The following is a 21,602-nucleotide window of genomic DNA, read 5'->3' on the forward strand; positions in this document are numbered from 1 at the left end:
TATGCTTCTATTAGCTGTGCAATTATATTGCACAACTCATTTGAAGTATCTCAAGCTGTAGCTTTTTTGATTCTGACTATTTTAGCACTTCACAGGAAACTTCAAAGGTTGAACAACTGTGAATAGATCTCACCAAACAATTTGTATTTCTGACTTGGAACTACTTTGGTTAAGTTCTGTCTTATTTACTTTGAACAAGTGTCATGTTTAAATGTGGTATTTTGGCATGTGACAAAATTAGTGCAGACACATATAACACCATAGGGTTTAAATACATAATACTCGTGACAATTTAAGATTTCTATGTACTTTTATATGAAGCTCTATTTTAAATGAATATTCCAGGTTTCTGTGTTTTTAAGTTTGGTCGTATAAGAAATTATATGTAGAAGTGGAATTCTGAAGAAGTTGATGTTTGAGAAATGGATGCATAGAAATGGAGATTGGAAGAGCTCTTTAGGACTCTGATTCAAAGTAGGGATAATTTGTGGAAATTCGGGTTGGTGCATGTTGCCATTGTAAGATAAGATTCCATTGATTCATTTTCAAAATACTAAATGACTTGTATATTGGTTTCGGATTCATGTTAATTTCAAGTTAGGTGAATGCTGTACAAGGAGGAATAGTGGTTTGGAGGATGACAATTTGTGTCATAGTGAAGTCTGTTTGTGCCATATAATTACCATTGCACTTTTCAGTTTGGCTTGTTTTTTTTTTTTTCATTGTTTGGGGGTTTTTTTTATGTTGTGATTTTGTTTTGGTTTGTTTTCCCACCATTTGGCATCTGTTTGTGCGTTTTTACTGCTGACTCGTATTGAGCCTGCTGCCAACCAGCACCTCCAGATGCCTTTCTGCAGGGCTGCTCTCCACTCACTCATCTCTCAGTTTATACTTGTGCCTGGCATTACTCTGTCCCAGGTGCAGAATCTCGCATTTCAGCTTCCTAAATTTCATCTCATTAATCACAGCCCAGTGCTCCAATCTATCTCGATCACTCTGCAAGGCCTCCTGTCCCTCAAGAGAGTTAACAGCACCTCCCAGTCTGGTATCATCAGCAAGTTTGCTAATGGTGCCTTCAACTCCTGCATCCAGATCACTGATCAGTATGTTGAATGGCACTGACCCTAGAAATAAACCCTGATGAACACTGCCGGTGACCAGTTGCCAGCCAGATGTAGCCCCAGTCATTTAGAACCTTTTGAGCTCTGCCCTTCAGCCAGTACTTCACCCTGCACACTGTGAACCCACTCATTTCACAGTTGGACAACTCGACTGGAAGGATGCTGTGAGAGAAAGTATCAGAAGCCTTACTGAAGTAAAAAACCCTACATGCTTGCCTTCTCTTCATCCCCCGGGCAGGTATCCTTATCATAGGAGGATCAAATTAAGGAGGACTTTCCCTTGTGAACCTGTGTTGACTGTGCCTAATGATTGCATTATTCTTTAAATGCCTTTCAGTCGTACCCAGTATAACCTCTGTAATTTTTTCAAGAACTAAGGTTAGACTAACAGGTCCATGGTTCCCTGGGTCTTCCCTCACAGCCTTTTTGTAGATTGGAATAGCACTTACTAGCTTCCAGTCAGCAGGGACTTCCCCAGACTCCCAAGACCTTTGGTAGATAATTGAGAGGTGTCCTGCTGCAACTCCTGCTAGCTCCTTCAGCACTCTGGGATGAATCCTGTCAGGCTCCATGGACTTCTGAACATTCAGCTGATCCCTTACAGTTTCAATGTCCATAAATGGAAAGTCACTGTTCACGCCCTTGTGGTCCTCTGACTCAGGGGACCAGGCAGCCTGAGGTCTATCACTATTATTAAAGGCTGAGGCAAAAAAATACATTGAATGCCTCTGCTTTTACTTCATCCCTATTAGTCAGATGACCACCTTCAACAAATATCAGTCTGTTTTCTTTAGACCTCCACTTGCTGTTAACATTTTAAAAAGCCTTTCTTGTTATCTGACACAACACTGGCCAGTTCCAGCTCTAATCAAGCTTTGGCCTGTCATGTCTTCTCCTTGCATATGCAAACCACAGCTCGGTAACCTTCCTGCGAAGTCTGACCTTCCTTCCAGAGGTCATACTGTTTCTTCCTCCTCTTGAGCTCCATTAGGGAGCTCCCTATTCAAACTGATCTTCTGCCACACTTGCTTATGACACAGTGGACTTGCTTGCTCCTGCGCATCTACTACTGCATATATTTCCACAGGACTTCTAGAGAATGTCTCACCTAAAAATGTTGACTTTCATTTTAAATCCCTGAGAGAATTATGTTTTGGACTATCAATACTCTTTAAATAAAAAATGAAAAGCAAAGTCTGGTTACACAAAGCAGTTGTAATACATGTACAGTAGGCTAAAGTTTTTATCATCCCTGTTTTAAGAAGACCAGCTGTGGAATTTATAGACGTTTACATTCCATTTGAAAGGAATTGGACCCAAAATTTTTCTGGACTATCTGAGGATGAAGGAGATCTCCTGGATTTACAGCTGGCGTTGCCATGTAGGAGACATGAAGGATGACACACGCAGATCCTGATAGTGTTCTCCTGACACAGCAGGCAGCCTGCAGCTGTCACATTCAGAGAGAGATCAAGTTTTGTTGTTACTATAAAGGCAGAATAGGACATATTGCAACAGTCAAGTAGAGTTCTGTAGTTCTTCTAAAGCAAGCCTTTTGTGTAGGGGCAGGTTTGTTAGAGAGACTTAGCCTGAGGGACTAGTATGAACAGCAGAGAAAAGGTGATGCATCCTGTTCAATTTATTCAGGTTTCACAGTTCCTTCAAGGAAGTCTCTTTTAGCTACAGGAACTTGGCTTGTCTGTTCAGTGTCCATCAAACATTTTTCTTCCTGCTATCATATCTTATTGAGTAGGCTGTTAATCCTTCTGATGAAACAGTTTTAAAAACAGGGATTAAAGTACCACTGCTTGATAAAAAGCTAATCCAGGACAGTGGTTACATTTCCATCCCTGAATTTGGGGTGGTGCTGTGTTTGAGTCATAGGGATCGTCTGCTGTTGGTAAACTAGTGCAGGCTGGGATTCAAAGCTCACATCCCATCTGCATACAGCTTAGTGGTGATCTGAATAGACTGTGTGTCTGATTCTTGGAATTAGCTGTGACAGCAAGATCATTTTGGCAGATGGCTGCTGTGGCATATCTATAGGTATATCTGAAGGACAATGGTGATATGTTATTTCCCGTTCCTAATACCTCTGCTAATGGAAGAGACTTTCACTCCCTCAGCTGCTAGTTTTATTTTTTTAATCAAATATGCAAATATATACATTGTAAAGTCATTTTTTGGTTTTGTTTTCCTTTTTTATTCATTTCCTTTAATCTGGGATAAATTCTACATGCAGAGTATATCCTTTGGCAAGTAAATGTATGTAAAAAGAGGAAATGTAAAAGGTTTGACATTTATTTCCTTTTTCATCAGCCTATGAAATTTCCTGCTACAGACTATTTTATTTCATTTTGTTTCTTATAAGGCTGCATCCTCTTGAGATATTGTTTAAGCGGCAGCTCATGTCTTTCCTCACTTGTGTGTGCCCTTGACAAACAGAGGCAATTGCTGAGTAACAGGCATCAAAACTTTGAATGTCATTGTTTGTTTTTTAGGCTTTCAGCAGAACTGCAAAGGGGACACAGCTCCACAGGGAAGCTGAGCATCAGTATTTCATGTAGTGCTACAGTTAGATTATGAACTCTGTATGTGCAAGGGTACTTACTTCAGAAAAGTCACTGATGCAGAAAGAGACTTCTGCATTTTATCTATTAGCAAGTCAATTCTATAGAAGCTATTTGAAGAGTATGGACAAATTCTCAAACTTTTTTTTTTTTTTAATTTTTTAAAAAAACTGCTTTGGTAAAGTAGGCAAGATAAATAAGAAAGCTGACCTTCGAGAAAGTTTTAGAGATTTTACATCTATTAGATAGCTTATTCTCTCTTATTGAGTTGGTCAGTCATCAAGTTTTATCACATTTAAGAGAAAAAAGTGAACTTTTCACTGTACAGCCAAAGTTTTCTTACACTAGTGTTAATCAGGTTAATTGTAGTTTAACTTTGTAGGCATTTCAAATAAAAGCAGTGTATGTGAAAGGCAATTTTAATCTTGATGAGACCTAGCCCTGAATGAGTGCATGACTGCAGGTGCAGTTATCTCTTACTCTGTGAGTATTTATTGAATAAAGCCATGGAATTGTTCTGGTTGGAAGAGATATTATCCCATCAGAATTATGAGTAATTCTATGCCATGGAAATTATTTTTACCCAAAATGGATTAGATGTCAAATGTATAGACATCAAATGTATTAGATGTAAATGTAGATAGAAGATAACAGGGGTAAGTAACATTACACTGAATAGCATAACAGTGACTATTGCCGTGGGTACCTTGAGGGTTCTTACACCCTGTTTCAGTGATAGTTTGCTTGATTTCATCTTTTAAATCTCTAGCAGTTCTCTGGCCGATTCTACCAGATTAAGACAGTGTCTTAAATCTTCAAGAACTACTTCTATAAGTAATATTTTTGCCCAGTGTCTGTCTCTTTCCTTTACCTCTAGGCTGGATTTCCTATTATAAGGACTATTATAAGTCCTATTATAAGGCCTTCGTATGCAGACGTCAGCATATAATCATTACAGGATATTTATTTTTGCATCAATTCTAATGAGCTATGGGCTAATGATATGTTTTATATCTTTTTTTTTTTTCAAAGATATAAAACATATCATTTGTCTCTTACTTTTCTTTTGCACTTAGTCATCTGAACTTAGGCTTCTTTAAAAGCCATACACAGATCTTTTTAATGATGAAAGCAATAGTGATACTTCAAAGAGGATTAGAAGAAAAAAAATATAAAGAGGTATTATTTCCAGAGGAGACATGTAACTTCTGGTTTTGATTCTGTGAAAAAAAACAACTCTATTTCCTGGTGCAAAGGTAGAAGTTCACCTTCCATGAGCACTCATACAATAACACAGATAACTGTCTTATCTTTATCTCCTCATCTTAATTTCTTATTAGTAACCCCTCATTCACTCCCTTTATATACACAAGTTTTTGGAATCAGTGAGTGTTAAAATTTGAGCTTTTCTACAAATCAGAACATGATATATTGCCCTTAATTTCATAAAAACACTAATTGCCGTGGATGTTGTAGAAAACACAAATATTCCGTAATAGGATGTTTTCAACACATTGTCAAAAATGTCTTTGTGCCACGGAAGCCATGAGCATTTTTACATGCTAGTCGCTGCAGCAAGAGCGCAAAGAGGCCAGAAGCTCTGATGAAAACTCCACCGTAATGATGTTCATGTGTAATAGTTCAGGGCAGTAACATCAGCTGAAGCAACGGTCCTCAGCACATCAGAGGCTTTGACTCAGAAGTCCTGAGGGAACTGCCATCCACCACATCTCTAGGTATTTTAATGTGCTGAAGAGCTGAGGTTTAAACCCTGTCCCTGAATGAAGGTTGGCTTATGGATGATGTCCACAACTAGGCAAGAAAGACCCTCCTAATTAGTTTTCACCCAGGGTCTGGCCAACCTTGGGTGGGAACTGATTAGGAGATCACCACCAGGTGCCCCCACGTTCCACATTAATTTGGAGGTGGAGCAAGAAGTCACCTCTGTAAGAGCTGACTGCTTGCGGTAGGGTTGGGAGGTGTGTTTATACAGGGAATCGGCTGTGTGGGGATTCTTGTTATTGAAAGGGCTTCCCGACTCTTCAGAGCAAGTAGAGTTCTCAGGATGGTGAAGAAAGATGAGTCTCTCTTTGGGAAACTTCTGCATAATTGGACTCCTCATCTGGCTGATTCCATCTTCCCTGGCATGGTTCCTTTGCCAGCTTGGTCCCTTCTGCACATCCTTTGTCATAAGTGAACGTATTGAATTATTCCTTCCTCCAGTGGTGAGCCACCTTGGATCTTTTGCATATGATCTAAGGCCAGAGGGAGGGATCTGGCTCATGGTCTGCCCATTAATAATATACTTCCTAGTTGGGCAAGCAGCCAGAAAAAGAGGTGCCTGCTGTGTCTCCTGGGGCTGAAGACAGCCGTGTCCTTACCTGTGGGAGGTACGCTGTGGTTGCAGGAATTTACAGTAGGAGGTGAACAGACTGTGTACCATTTAGGGAAGACAAATGAGATCGACAGGGTCTTCACAGACCATGTGAGGAGCAGTGATGGACATTTCTGTAACTGCACTGACAGCAAAAGGAAGGTGAAGGAAATGCAGGCAAACTGCTCAGTGGGCTGGAAGATCTGATGACCAAGGGCATGCAGATGTCTGAGGTACTCAATGCCTTTCTTATCTCAGGTTTCAGTGGCAAGGTCGTCCATTTGGATTCTTTAAGGACCCCAGGCTTACTAACAGTTTGTGAGAGTGAAGCATTGCCCACTGTAGAAGATTTTTAGGGAGCACTAACCCATGCAGTACTACAGGCTGGGGCCAACTTGCTAGAAAGCAGCTTTGCAGAAAATTATATGAAGGTCCTCATCAACAATAAGTTGAAGGTGAGCCAGCAGTGTCCCCTTGCAGTGCAAAAAATCACAAAAGGCCAGATGCATCCTGGGCCCTGCTATCAGGAACATAGCCAGCAGGTCAAGAGAAATGATTCTTCCTCTCTGTTCCACTTCTGAGAGTCTGCAGCTGGAGTGTTGCATTGACTTTTGGGCTCCCCAATACAAGGAAGACATGGACATGCTAGAGGAAGCCTGCTGGAGGGCCACCAAGGTGATTGAGAGCTGGAGCACTTGGTACGCAAAGAGGAGCTCTTAGAGCTGACCTTGTTCAGCCTGAGGAAGAGACCTTACTCATCTCTACACCTGCCTGATGGGATACTAAAGACCAGGCAGAGACAGGCTGCTCTTAGAGGTGGACAGTCACAGGATGGCAACATGGGCAAGCTGGAACACGTAAATTTCTGATGATATAAAGAATTATTTATCTTTTTTTTTTAATTGATTTTTCTTTGAGAATAGTCAAAAACTGGAAAAAAAGGTCTGTTGTTTCTCCATTCTTGAAGATATTCAACACTCAACTGGGCAAGGCCCTGAGCATCTCTCTCTCACTGGACATGCTTTGAGCGGGAGATTGGATCAGATGGCCTCTGGAGGTCCCTCCTGTCCCAAATGATCTATGATTCTACATATCAGCTGATGCTGTGTTTTGTAGCAAGTGTGACTGGATAGAGTCATTCCTGGACTTTTATGGTATGGTAGATTTTCACTTGGCATTTTTTTAATCAAATAGTTGAATCAAGAATATGTGCACTCATACATTCTGCTAATATTTATTGCACTCAACATGTATATGATGCGTATTCAATTGCTTTTCATTCCAACAGAGTAGAAAGATGTGGGGTTTATTATAACTCCAAGCTATGTGGTGAGATCCTTTATGAGTGAGGTTTTTTGTCATGGGGTTGATCAGCATATCACTATACATTTAGGACTCTAATAGTCCAGATATAACGGCACCCTTTGATTTTGATTATCTGTTTTCCGTAAGCACTTCATGAATATTTTTACTTTTAAAGAGCAGTACCTATTGCACAGTGCTTTCACAAACTGTTAGACCTACTCAGCCTTTGATATCTGAACATGGTAACCATCTTAAATATTTTAGAATTCCACTTCATGCTGAAAATCCCATTTCTTTATTACTTTGTTGCAATTTTTTCATTTGGAGGGTAGATTAATTCTACTTTTGAAATGGAGAAAATTCCAGAATATCTATCTTTTTAAAAAGAAACTTTTAGTCAGAAAATCCAAGAAAGATTTTATCCAAGCCGGAAGTTTGAATGAAACATCAAGACTATAAGACTTGAAAATTAATAAGTAAAATCACAGGTTACAGAGGTCTTTCTAAGTGGCTGATGATGTTCAGAATATCTGAATGCTGTCCATGTCAAAAAACATATGTGTCGGTTTTCTGGGCTGTGCAATAAAAATCTATATTTTTTTTTCTTCTCTTTTTGTTTCAATATTTGGAGAAAAAAAAAAAAAAAGGCATGAAAAATCACCTTCATAGATATGGGAGATATGCTACTCATCTTCTGGCTCAAAAATGTCAAAACATGTTGCCAAAACATTAACAGCAAGATAAAATGCATCAGTCTAATTCTGTGGACACAGGATGATAAAACAGAACACAATTGGAGGATCTTCATGAGGGAAGGGCTTATGATTGTAACGATTCCATTAAATCAGCCTTTTGTGGATAGCAGCCAGTAAGGTTCAAGGAAGCATTTTATGTAAAGGAATAGAAACAGGTGAAGGAAGCTATGAAGTTGCTTTTTACAAAGCAGAAATAGGTATTAATCCCTAGGGAATGCAAAGAAAACTAAGTGTAGGAAGAGTGAAAACATTTATTTTAGGTCCAAAGTAATCTTCTGGTAAAAATTATGTTCCTTCTTTCTCTGAGCTTTATGCAGATAGATGTGAAAACTAACACATATGTATAAACAAAGTGGTTTGGTTTTGTTTGTTTGTTTTTTTTTTTTCAGAATGAAATTGAATGTAGGGTTGTTTTTTAATGTGCATTGGCTGCATTCTGCATGAATCCAAAGAGAATCTGGGAAGACTAGTTTCAGATGGCAGCAGCCTTCTTTTAAGTCAATATCTTTGGCTGTGTTATAGGAATACCATTCAGAAATCTTTGGTATATACGGTTGCTGCAAAAGCTGCTGTGGACGTAAAACTAGTATGGCAACCCAGGTTTTCATAATAATTGCTTTTTATGCTTTACTTTTTTTTTTTTTTAATTGAAAGTACTAATTCTGCTCTTAAGTAGTAGTTAGGATTTATTATGAATGATAAAGTGATATCCAGCTGCTTTTTGTTGCAGTCCAGTACATTGGTTTTGACAATATCTCTTCCAAAATTTCCTGTTGTACCATGCAGTGTTCCTCAGCCCCTAACTTTTTCAACTTTGAGTAGTATTGTTAATGTGGCTGGGCTGTATGTTTGAACAAAGTTTTTAGTTTTCCAAGATACTTGAGTTCTGCTTCTGAATGTATTCTTAAATTTTATAAGAATGTAGTACATTAGGATATTTTATGAACTGGTTGCTGAGAGAGTATCTATCAACCCTATATTAGTGTCACATTTAGTCTATTGCCAAGACTAATGAGAGCAACATATTAAAAAACTTCTGGATGTAAGAGCAACTTTGATGTAATTAGTATTGAAGTCAAGTACTTGCAGTGTCCTATGTCAGCAATTTATAAAGTGTTTGATAAGTAATCTTGACTGAAGTGCTATAAAAGCAATTCCAGGGTATAAACCTGGCATACTTTGGAGTGACAGTAGGAGAAGATGGCATATTTGATCTCTATAGGAACTTAAGTAGGAGCATATGACTTTCTTGCAGTATTTAAGATCTGCCTAATATATTGACTTACTGACAAGAGTGTACTCTATCTTCTGAGAACATATCTAAACCCCAAGTTCTTTAAGTTTAAAGAGAGTCTGATTCTAGGAAGGAAGGGTTTTTTTAATTCCACATGTATTTGCTACATGACTTCTATTACTGTATATTCATCAGTCCCACCTCAGTTCCTCCTTTAATATTAAGTACACATTAATTTTAAAATATGTATTTCACTTTTTGACTTCGAGTTGAGGGGTTGGTGTTTTTTTGAGACAGAGAACTGAATACATTAGTATATCAGATACTTTTACCTTTATTTCTGTAATGATATTAACATCTATCTCTCTGGTTGGATCTTTCTTTTGTTAGTATTTGAATTCATTATTTTGGGTAAAAATTAGGTAGGCTTTAATTTTTCTCCAGCAAAATATAAACAAGCATTGAAAAGTCATAAATAATGGTTCCAGGTGGCTGTCTTGATGCGTAGATCTTGGAGCCGATTGATAAAAATAGATGAAAACACTTACATGACTTCACCAATACAGCCTCTATGTTAAAATTATTTAATTTTTACTGCAATCATGGAGTTCTTTCTTTTTTACCAGAATTTAAGGGAAGATAGAGGAGAAAAGTGTAGTATTTTTCAGTTGGTGAATTTGACAAATTCAGTAATTGGAATGAATTGATTTTTTTAATGACAAAGTAGAAAACATGAACAGAGTCTGATTTTTTTTTTCCCCAAAGTAAAATTTCTCTTTAACAAAAAAGAAAAAGAAAAAGAAAAAGAAAAAAAAAAAAGAAAGAAAAAAAAGTTTATCTACCTGTCAAAATTTGCTGGTGATCTCATTATTTTTTTCAGTGATATTTATCATTTTAACCTGAAATTGTGTCTACTGCAAGAAAATACTAAATAGTTATTTCAGGATGTACGTAGTCTTCAGAGACCCATCGATACAGGCGGCCTGTTCAACTTTGCTTTTGATTTTCAGATGCAAGAAAACATGATTAAACTTTGCCACAGAGACACCAATCAGTAAGCTAGTTAAAGTTGTTATTTTGAAAGATTTCATTAAAAATGTCTTCCTTTTTCAGATTCTGAACTTTTGCCAATTATTTGCTTATTTCAAGACAGTCAACATGCATTCCTATGTCATCTGAAATAACTCATAGCAGAACATACTTCCGAGCGTTGCTGCCTCTGTGGTTCAGGTTGTTCTGGAAGAACCTAAAGTGATGGAAATTCTTTGAGCTGAAAACAGATGAGGATGAAACTTCCTCTTGCATCAAATTCTTCACAAAGGCAGTTCTCCAATACAATATTATACTGAATTGTTAAACATCTTGGTGTGCAGGTTAATGATAACAAGTTAATAGATCAGAAGTAATGCTACAAACTTTAATTTGGCTGTTGGGTTTTGGGTATTTCCAGAAGCACAGTACTGGTTCAGAAGTGGAAGTCCTGGTGTTGTGATTGGTGTTGCTGTGAGCAGGGGGTAGAGGATTTTGGATTGAAGGGTCAGAACAGAAAGCCCACTAAAGGAAGCTGTAGCACTGTGTTCCCTTCAAGATCTTGCAGTGTGCTGCAGTTGGTGGCAGATCCTTTCTGCAGTCACCCTATTCCTGAGCCTGGCAACTTTCATCGCCATAACAGCCCTTTTGGCAACAGCTGTTCAGGGCTACCTGACCCTCTGTGGCTCTGCCCATTGTTGCATTCAGAGTGGCGTCTGTTCACACAAGGAGGTGCCATAATCCCACAGATGGTAACTTTGGCCTGTTGGCTTCTCACCAGGTATCTGAGCATGTGGTGCCCTTCATACTGAGCAGGGCTGCAGTTAAAACATCATCAGGAGGATAAATCATGGCAGTCTAAACCCAGATCATGTTTATCATTAGTGGGTAACATAACCAACACTTGGTGAATTCTGTTTTGTGGTGACAGGAGAAACCAAAAATTAAAGGGTTGAAGTAACTTTGCTGCTAGTTGACTACCACAAGGTAATTTTCTCTGTGGTAACTTTTCTGATATCTTTTGTTTAAAACAAAAAATCAGAAGATCCCGAGGCCACACTAGCATGGCCCGTTTTCCCACTGAAAATCAAGATCAAATGTACTTTTGCCCTTTATGCGACCCCAGTTTCTGCCCTCCTTGTGACTGTCTCAGGACACCTACAGTAGGGAGGACTTGACAAAAGTATGTGCTGAAGCACCGGAGCTTTTTCAGCATTCCCTCTTGCAAAATACCCACTGGGTCCCACTTAACCTGCCCTTGATTAAGAACAGTTGACTGCAACAGATCTTGCTCTTTAACAGAGTAACACCTGAAATAGTATAAATTCCTAATTGAAATCTCATTCTCTTTGGAACAACATTAACTTCTAAAAGGAGCACTAAAACCATTACAGTTATTGTTCTGCTTGAACCAGTTTTAATAGTGTGTAATGTATGAGGCCTGTAGTTTTTCTTTTTGTTCTGCATTGTTCTCTTTAGAACTTTAATAAGTTTTTATGTTATTTTAATAAATTTAACATAATGTTGTAAAACTGATGTACCAACTATTTTTCTCTAGGCAACAAAGATGTTAGCAACGAAAATGTGAAATGTCAGAATTTATCTTAAAAATAAAGATTGCAAAACTGATTTGTGACAGAAGGAATTAGGATAATGTATAGAACCAAAGTAGGTTCAATTAATTATAAAATGCTCTTAATTTGTATTTTAAAAGGATTTGAAAGAGGATCGCATATATTAGTTCATTTGAGGAAGAGTAAAATTATACATAATTTCCACAGATGGTAAAATATGAGACACCTTACTGTTACATACTGATGCATTGAATCCTTACATCCTTTCCTGTGAAACAAGCGTACAGTCTTGTTTATAGAAATATTTTCTTTTTCCAGGAGTGGTCATTTATAATTAAAAATCTTGGGTATATTTCACTCTGGGTCAGTGACAAAAAAAAAAAAAAAAAAAAAACAACTTTGACCTTTTTTCTTCTGTAAGATATTTTTCTCCAGACTTTGAGACAGTTGTGCAGTTCAGCCTTTCTGGCTGCTTGTTGTAAGAGAAAATCAGTATTAATTTAAAGTACTGGGATGTCAGTGGAACCAACAGAACTTTCAGACCTTGCCTGAGTAACAGAATGGAAGTAAATGTTCCTGTAGAGGATGGTGCTGCCTTTGTGCTGCTACTGTTTCATCTCTGGAAAATGGGAAGAGGGAAAAATTAAACTTGCTGAAAGTAGCTGCATAATTATTCTGCTGCAGAAAGATTGCTGAAAGTTCGACAGGGTGGGTGTGCTGACAGAACGTGCAGATGCAATAGGATTAGACATTCATTGAAGTATGAGGGTCAAAACCTGCACATTTTTGGGGAGCAGAATAGCTACTAAAATCTAGACTACTATGCTAGTTTGTAATGGCCTAATGGTTTTACTTTCAGAGAATTGTGTGTATGACTACATGTACATTTATGCTATTTCCCTTCTCAACCCTCAGTACCGAGTTTTCAAAGGCAGATATGTAAGCCTATTCTTAGACATGTCAGAAGAGGTGACTGATTTTCTGACATACAGAACACTCTCAACTCTCACTTTAATACATGTACTTTGTTTGCTTTGGTGTATGTGTTTATCTGAAAGGCAGCACAGGCTATGGTAGTAAAATAAGTATCACATAGTTATACCGTATAATAAAGGTTCCTCATTGCTGTGGCTGCTAGGAATTTTTCTGTTTCAGTGTAACTTACATAATATTTATTTTTAATTAAATTTTTCTTCCTAGATGTAACGACAAGACCGACAAATAGCAAAAAAAACCCCCAATTTCAATTAAATTTACTATTAGCAGAATAGTTCATAGTTATCTATGAATTTGTTATATAGTTATCTAAGAATTTGACTACATCAAATCCTAAGAGAAACTATCCCTGTAAACATAGAAAGCTTTGTATGTTTAAAGATTATTGTCTTTATCTATTTGAATTTTCATCATGATTAAATAAAATTAGTAATTCAGGGTTTTTCTTAGTCTTCAAGAAATGCACCAAGAAGTCCATATAATCCCCTGAAACACATGGAATTATGTAATAATATTTATAATTAATTATGGTTGAATACAAATTAATTGTGACATATCTCATAAAATATCGCTTTATATTTTCCTTCTGAATAAGGGAGAAATATAAGGCCTTGTGCTACACCTGAAAAGCCAGGCCTGTGAATGAGGATATGCATGGTAAAGACTTGAGCATATGTTCAAATGATTGGGCTGGTGCTCTTAAGAGACGCTAATCCATAGCTGAGGCTGCTCGCTGTTAATGACATGAGGAAGCCCATACCATGTTTTCACAGTCATCGTGTGCCAACAAGAGATGGACACATCCTTAGATGCACCAATTAATCTCTTACAATCTGAATATAACCTAAATTGAAGGTCGTTCTGCCTGTTTAAAAAAGTAATCTTTTCTGAAGACAGGACCAAATTTGCTGAAGAGAGCTTTTGTATCTTCTTTTAGATGAAAGAAGCTTTTGAATGCAAGTTTTGGTCTCATTTCTGAGATTTCTAGAGTTTAAAACCATAATAGTGATAGATGCAACTTACACAGATTGTTTTCTGCAGGGAAAAGTTACACTTTTAGCTTCCACTCATCAGCATTTGATTCTCTCTTAGAGGACTAACTCTTATCCTTTTTTATCTTGAAAAAATGCGTTGGGAACTTAGAAATGACTTAATGATATTCATGAGCTTATCTTCTCAATAGAAAAGACCTTTTTATCTTTCTTTTTAATCAAGTCATTAGCATGAAACCCAGAGATGTAACCATACCAGACTGGAATTGGGGTCATGCCATAGGCTGGCTGAATAGGAGGCTTCATGGCATGATGATGTGTAGGCATTTCACAACAATGCTTTTAACTCAGTAAGTCTGCCCTTTAATTACATTTTAAATCTCATTTGAGAAATTTTTGTCATTATGTAAATTGCTCAGTAAATGCTCTCATTCTAAGACCAAAGAAAAGTTTTGCTTATGGACTGGGAGAACAAATAATTTAAAAGCCTGATGGAGGCACCAAGAGCTTCTTTCCTACTTTGTGCATTGTGACAGAGCTTTCTTGTGTTAGCTAAGGTAGTCTATATGATAACGAGACATTATACGTATATATGACCTTCTATTGCTAGAAACAAAAGAAAGAGATCATCTTGCACTGAATCTACCACTTGTGTGCTTAAAATGCTTTTGTCTTGCTGTGCTGTAGCCATTAATTCAACATCTACAGAACTGTAACACCCACAAAACCATTCCTCTCTCTAGCAGTCAGAAGAATAAGCTGTCATCCTGAAAGAAGTGCCATGTTCATGGATCTTTGTGCCTCCAAAGGCTGCTGGGGTCTGCAGGAGCATTGAAAAAAATGTCTCAAACTCTATAAACCCTCACACAGAGTTTAATGTTTTAGGCATAATCAGAAATTTGTAGTTTAGGTGTAATTAAATAAAAGCAAGTAGGATGATTAATTTGAAATGCAGTCTCTAAATTGTGCTGGACACAGCTGTAAACTACAGACAGTGACTCTATTTCTTTAATGTGTAGATCCCAAAAGGAAGTTAGAAAAAGAAAAAGAAAAAGAAAAAGAAAAAGAAAAAGAAAAAGAAAAAGAAAAAGAAAAAGAAAAAACACAACTTTGAAGGGGGAAATCTTTTTGGTAATACAAGCTAAATCCAAATAAAATTCACAGACTATGCCAAGTCTTAAGTGCATAGAGCAGAGACCTATTCTTATAAATGTGCTTTGTTCAGGAGTATTGTTAGGAAAAAAATAAAAATTGCTGGTTTGAAACATGTCTGTAAATTTTCCATTCTCCAGGCACCTGAAATGGTATTTAGCTGAAAAGCAAAATAAAAGCAGAAAGAAACCCACAGTCTTGAGAAGGTTTGATATCATTGTAAGAGTGCATAAAAATAAGGTTTATAGACACAGAAGATTGTATTTTAAAGAGGGGAGGGAAGCGAGATAAAAGGAAAGGAGAAAAGGAGAAGAAAGAGGCAGGAAAGGAAAAGGAAGACAAGAAGAAAAAAGAAAAAGAGGAAGAAGAAGGAAAAAATAGAAAGAGACAGGAAGAAAGAGGAAAACAAGAAGGGAAAGGAAGCAAGGAAAGAATAGGAAAAAAAAGACAAAGGAAAAAAGAATGCAAGAGGAAGGAAAAGAGAAGGAGGATGAAAAGAAGCAAGGAAGGGAAGAAAGGAAGAGAAAAGCTAAAGGGGAAAGAAGAAGAATGGAAGGTAGGAAAAGAGTGATAAAAGGGGGATTATATCATCCACACTTTCTGTATAGTATAAGATGTTTAAGAAAACCTACTAATACTAGCTATTTAATTTAAAAAAAAAAAAAAAAAACCAAACATAATATGCTCGGCTAATATAAATATGAAGGGGATTAGTTCAGCTAACTACACAGACGGGGAGGGATTATAGATGTGTAGGATCTTTGTTTTGTTTTGAGTAATTTTATGATAGCTTTACTAGCTATTTCATTATTAGCATTACAGAAGCAGTAATATATAGCACTTCTGAGCTATGTATAACCGTAGATATTGCTTGCCGATGCTTTGAGTACATGCAAGTAATCATACAGACTGACTTTATTTCTTTAATTACTGTCAGTAAAGATCAATTTTTTCCTCTGTGTTGATTTCCTTTAATCAAATAGTACCATCTTTAATTTTACGAGCTCCCATACCTCAATTAATGCTATTTATGTCCTTAGTAACTCTGTATAGTACTTAGAAAATGTAAAATGCTTCACTGGAAATGAAAAGCACAATTCCGAATATGAAGCTGGGTTTGTAGAGGAGGTTTTAAGTGCTTTAATTTCTTTAAAGTATTACATAATTAATTTTGTTTCTACCTTGTATAAAAGATAAATGTTTTTCCAGCTGTGCTGCTTTAACTCCCATGTCTTAGTCTGAGTCATGTATAGTCCAACTAGTGTAACCAGTTCCTTCTTTCTAGGACTTCATTTTGCTTCCAGCTTACCAGTTTCTCTCTGACGTGTTGCCGAAATAATGGCAGATTTTGTGATGTGTCGTGTCCTTTTTATGTCATGCCTATATACGGCATGTGGGATATGAAGGGTATTGGCACAGATTAATTATTTCCGATAAAGTATCTAAAATCATACTGAACTCTTGTAGAACTATCTCTGCTGTATGGTGGCTGACAGGACTTTCAGTGAACTAGGCTTCACAGTGACTGCTCTGCTGTTTGACAGGGTTCTGTGTAAAATAAAACATGTGGAGCCACAGGAGAATTTCTTTTACCTAGCAAGAGGATGAGGGCAGTGAGGATGTGTGCTCCTATGGAGAATGGTAGCAGTAGTTCCAAGGGGAAGAACTCACTTGGGCAAGTGAGAAATACATCAATATCCTAGCTTTATGTCAGTATTGAGATTGCTCTCTAACAGCCTTAGCATACGTCTCCCCTGAAATCATGCATAGAGGTTTCAAGGCCTCAGGACAAAATTGAAACAGGCAAAGCAGATTTCCTCACTCTGTTTTGTCCAAGAAGACTGGTCCCCTGAAGACAAGTTTCTTTCATCTCTTTATCATTCTTAGTTCTGTGACTTAGTGCTAGGCCTATTCTATTTAGTGTAATAATGTAACTATACATTTTTAAGTGTGCAGAAACCTTTCATTGCTGTTCCACAAGGTTTCTAAAAACACATTGCAATACCTTTTATCATCTAACTTTATAGTTCATCTTAATAAAGCAGGATTTCACTCTGAAACTATTAGGCAAGTCTCCGCTTGATGGAGTTGCAGTTTTTCTAAGCAGTTCAGCTCAATCTAAGCAGTATATTGTGATCAAAAAGGTGGTTTACATTTTACTGTCTGCTCTTTTTAAGGGAATTGATTTCCACACAGCCTCAGTAATAACCACTGCAGCAAAAATGCAGCATATGGAGTTAAGTCTGGCTGTAACTCAGTAGATTTATACCAGGATTAATTTCTTGTCCTCTGCAGTGTGTTTGAACACATTGGAAAAGATGAAAATGCAATAGTCTATATTAAGTCTGTATTCTGTGCTTCTTGGTATGATGTGTAATGACAGCATACTTTTGCAAATATCTTAGAAGCGTGTAAGATGAAATAGATCTAGCTTTATTCTTGTCAAGAAAAAGCATCTAGTTCATACTGATCTTTCACTTGTATTTTTGAAACATGGAAATTACTTATTTTGGAAGACAAATAAAAGGTGTAGGTATCTCATATGCACTGTGCTTTTCCAGGATGCAAAGGAGTCACACAGAAAGGATCTGAAATGCACCAACCAAAATGGAGTAAATACCTTGACTGTTTTCTTGCTTCTCTGTCATTGTAGGCTTCCTGCATATCTGTAATAAACTGCCATTTCGGAGCATTAGAATAAACTCAGTCTACACAGGTAGTGTGAAATAAGGGAAACCAGGCCCTGCATACCTTGGAAAGCTTTAGATAGGAGTACTTCACTTTTCATGTCTGTTGCACATTTAGCTAACTGTCCAGATTTATTGTGATCCTACATAGTTTTCTGAAACAAAAAGGATATGGCTTGATTTTATTTTCAGAAATATATTTAAGTGTCAGGAGAAAAGCACGGAATGTGTATACTATGAGACACTTTTTCTAAAATCAAGAAAAATGTTGAAGTGCGTTTTTTATTTAAAAAATGTGTTACAAAGTGCTGTGAGTATATGTGTGGTAAAGTACCAAGAGGGCATAGATTTAATGGCTTCCTCCTGTGAACAGTTATTCAACATAGATGTTTCATGGCACATGTTCTTGCTGATGAAAAGACAGCTGTTTCCATCACCATCCTAACAGCTAAGAGTTTTGTGCCACAGGCAGTGCATATGATAATTCATTCGGCAATAATTTTTTTTTTTTAATGTGGAATGACCTCAAGACTGAACAGACATTAAAAGTTAACATTTTACTATGAATTTTATCCTTTCTTACATATTGTTTTAGCATTTTACATCAGATTTGTGGTACTCAGCCTAGATTAAATAAAATCTCTAAATGCATACATGAAGAGAAAGAAATGTGATAGCAGACTGTTCTTCAGTCAAGCAAACAAAATATTACATCTGGAAGCAGAAACTAGCAACATCAGAACTGAAATAAAGTACAAATTTTCAAGTAAAGACATCCATACCCATAATATTGTATATGGTTATGTACCATAATAATGGCATTTTTAAAAATCTAAATTGTATATTTAACATCCATAAATAAGCTCAACATTTATAGTACAGTTGCATTCTGCAGAACAATCTTGGATGTATTCCAAACTTATTGCTAACTACTTTAATGGTGGGGTGACCATAGATAAAGTAAAATGGTTGGATAAGAACTTCAATACTCTACCAAAAGACATTCGTAGCCCTCCTTAAAATTGTTCCAAACACAGTGCTAGTCATTGCTGTGAAAGAAATAGATATCCAGCAAAGGACAGCAAATGACATTTGGAACAGCAGTAGGTGAACAAGGACAATCTACTCATGATTCAGTGCAGCGAACGTTGCACTTAAAATATCAAATAAAACCAATTCAATTAGGAACACACCACGTAAGTAAGTTGTGTGCTCCTCTTCCTCAAAGTCATTCTTCTAAAGAAAATTACAATGAATTTCCATTGGGGACTATCTGTGATGCTCAGTTAGTGCTGCTTCTTGCTCTTAAATGCCATAAATCATTTCCCCTTTCACACTTCATCTTCAGCACTCCTATTTCAAACAGCAAGAAACAACCACCAGGACTCTTAGTACCCATGCATCCCAGGAGGATATGCAGAGCTTTATTCACTAGGTCATCTTCTTTGTGTTTTTGTGTGCTTCTTTGTTTGAAAGTTAAAGTACTTTTATGCATATGTGGCCTCAGATTGAGTACGTGTGTGTTCATGTGTGTATGTGTTTAATTTTTTTTTTATTATTTTTATTTTATTTTAAAGAGCTTGATTCAATCATTGTTCCCTGTGAACGAATCTGACCTTGTGGAGCTGCAGCAAGCAAACTTCTTGGAGAAGGGCAGCCAGCGTACAAAGGCTGCATTGAATGTGTGGGCAGGCAAGAATGCTGGTACCAGGCAGATCTCTGAAGAATGTTCTTCTGGCAGAAAGAGCTGTGCTAAAAATGAGGGGGGGAAATGAATTCAAAATGTAGAGCTGGCCTGCAGTTACCAAGTGATAAGAAAAGTTGGCTGTTTGACATGAGCTGCCAGTTGCATATTCTATGTCCTTGCTATTCTCAGGCCCTCCCACAGCCATGGCCCTGACCAGTGTTTTGATATAGCACAAAGTGGCTGTTTATTGCTATTGACTGCTGAGGCCTGTGCTCCAAAATGCGTTTTGTCAACAGAATGTAAGTGAATTTGGCATTTTAAAGCTTGGCTGCTGCGGGCACATAGATTTCTTGGAATTGCCATGCAGCAGGACCGGTGTTGCAGTCCCCAGCTCAAACTGAAAATGTTGCACAGGAAGACGTATCATGTGAAGGTCAGATTTACCTGAGATCCCGAGGATTTTGTGGTTTTTTTCCTCCTCATTGACACAGTAAATATATATTGCCCTTGCTTTGCTGCCTGTCAAAGCCTAGACTTTTAACTTTTGTTTACTATGCTCTTTATGGAAATAAAGGTCATTATTCAGTGCAAATGGCCTTCTTATGAAAGGAAAGCATGTCTGTGTATGCAGTACACAACATTGCCTTAAAAGAAGTAACCAAAATCTGTGCTAATTCTGTGTTGCACTGAGGATTTTTCCACTCTTTTGGGAAGTGGTAGTTTCTATGATTTTGTAAGAAATCCATATGTATTGTTTTCTATTGCTTCCATAGGAACTACAGGCAGAAATCGATGCTCATACTGACATCTTTCACAGCCTGGATGAAAATGGGCAGAAAATCCTGAGGTCCCTGGAAGGCTCTGAGGATGCAGCGCTGTTGCAGAGACGTCTGGATAACATGAACCTCAGATGGAGTGAGCTTAGGAAGAAATCTCTAAATGTTAGGTAGGAGTTGAACGTAAATGAAAGCCTAAGCTGGTGTGTAAGATAGGTTGCTGCATTTTGCTAGTTAAAAAGGTTTAATTTTGGTTTTAATTTTTTTCTGATAGCACTATTTTTGTCCATTTTGAAATGATTTGTGCTTCTTTGAATATTGGCTTAACTTTGTAAGAATGATTACTTTTTTTTGTGTGAAAATAATAGTAGAGGATTAGGATTTAAGGCATATGACAGGGTTTTGTAATTACGGGAAGAGAGATTAGCACGTTTAACCAGTAACTGTACCCTCTCCATATGTAGCCTCTTTCTAGAGCTGGATATGACTTACCAATGAGTCATGAAAGAAAGTGATTAAACAACCTATATTTATGATAAGCTTTATTTTTAAGTCTGCTGTTTCGAGTTTAAAAATAAAAATAAAAAACCTCCTTTCATTAGAGGGAAAACTTCTGCTTCCAAGGAAAAATATAATAAATTATAATGTTACAAATTATGAAGTGGAGGTAGAGGCTTCAATGTGCTGAAAATTTATTTTCAAAAGAAATTGTCCAGGAACCTTCTCTTCAGAAATACAACATTTACAATAGGCAACCCAGTTCTCTTGCTTTCAGTCTTGGATTTTTTTCAGTTGCTCACTTGGTGTATGTTGGTGGTAGTTCAGAGGGCAGCAAAAGGCTGAAGTGTTTTTCAAAGTAATGTATGAAATATTAGCTTTTTTTCATCTCAAGCCCTGAGGGAGGTCAGTCTGTGTAATGATAAAAGCCATCTTTGTAACATCAATCATTAAAAATAAATGAGGGATGTGAGGTTGAAAAGGTACGAGTATCTAAAGAGAGACATATTCCTCCTGGTTGTTTTTTTTTTATTATTTTTTTTTTCCTGAGGAGCAAAATAAGAATCTAACCCTTCAAGGTCTCTGAGATTTTTTTCTTCACATGCCTTTTGCCCATGAACTTACCCAAGTGCAGCAATGTTTGAGATAAGGTCAGCTGGCGAAATATCGGTAACTGAGTATATAGAACTTTCTGTCTTTCATTTTTACAGTTTAATGTAGCGCTGCCATTAAGTGAGTACAGAAATAGTAGCCCAAGTTATTATCACTGTTACTTCTTGCATTAAACTTTCAAAGCAACAGACCTCTTCTCTAAAATATTTGCTTCCAATAAAAGGCTTAAGGTGTTCAACA

The 21,602-nt window shown here is 37.1% G+C and overlaps 1 protein-coding gene across 1 annotated transcript in view; it reads left to right on the plus strand.

Moving 5' to 3' along the window:
- LOC103775065 (dystrophin-like) overlaps positions 1-21,602 on the plus strand; it is a gene marked incomplete at both ends in the record, with an annotated part of 82,806 nt that overhangs the window by 30,534 nt on the left and 30,670 nt on the right. Inside the window, 3 exons of the mRNA XM_008942508.1 lie at positions 19,367-19,493; positions 19,800-19,909; positions 20,250-20,422. Of these exons, the coding sequence (XP_008940756.1) occupies positions 19,367-19,493; positions 19,800-19,909; positions 20,250-20,422 (410 nt within the window). The remainder of the gene's footprint in view (positions 1-19,366; positions 19,494-19,799; positions 19,910-20,249; positions 20,423-21,602) is intronic.

Source organism: Merops nubicus, unplaced genomic scaffold, assembly GCF_000691845.1.
Source record: "Merops nubicus isolate BGI_N331 unplaced genomic scaffold, ASM69184v1 scaffold18076, whole genome shotgun sequence".
NCBI lineage: Eukaryota > Metazoa > Chordata > Aves > Coraciiformes > Meropidae > Merops > Merops nubicus.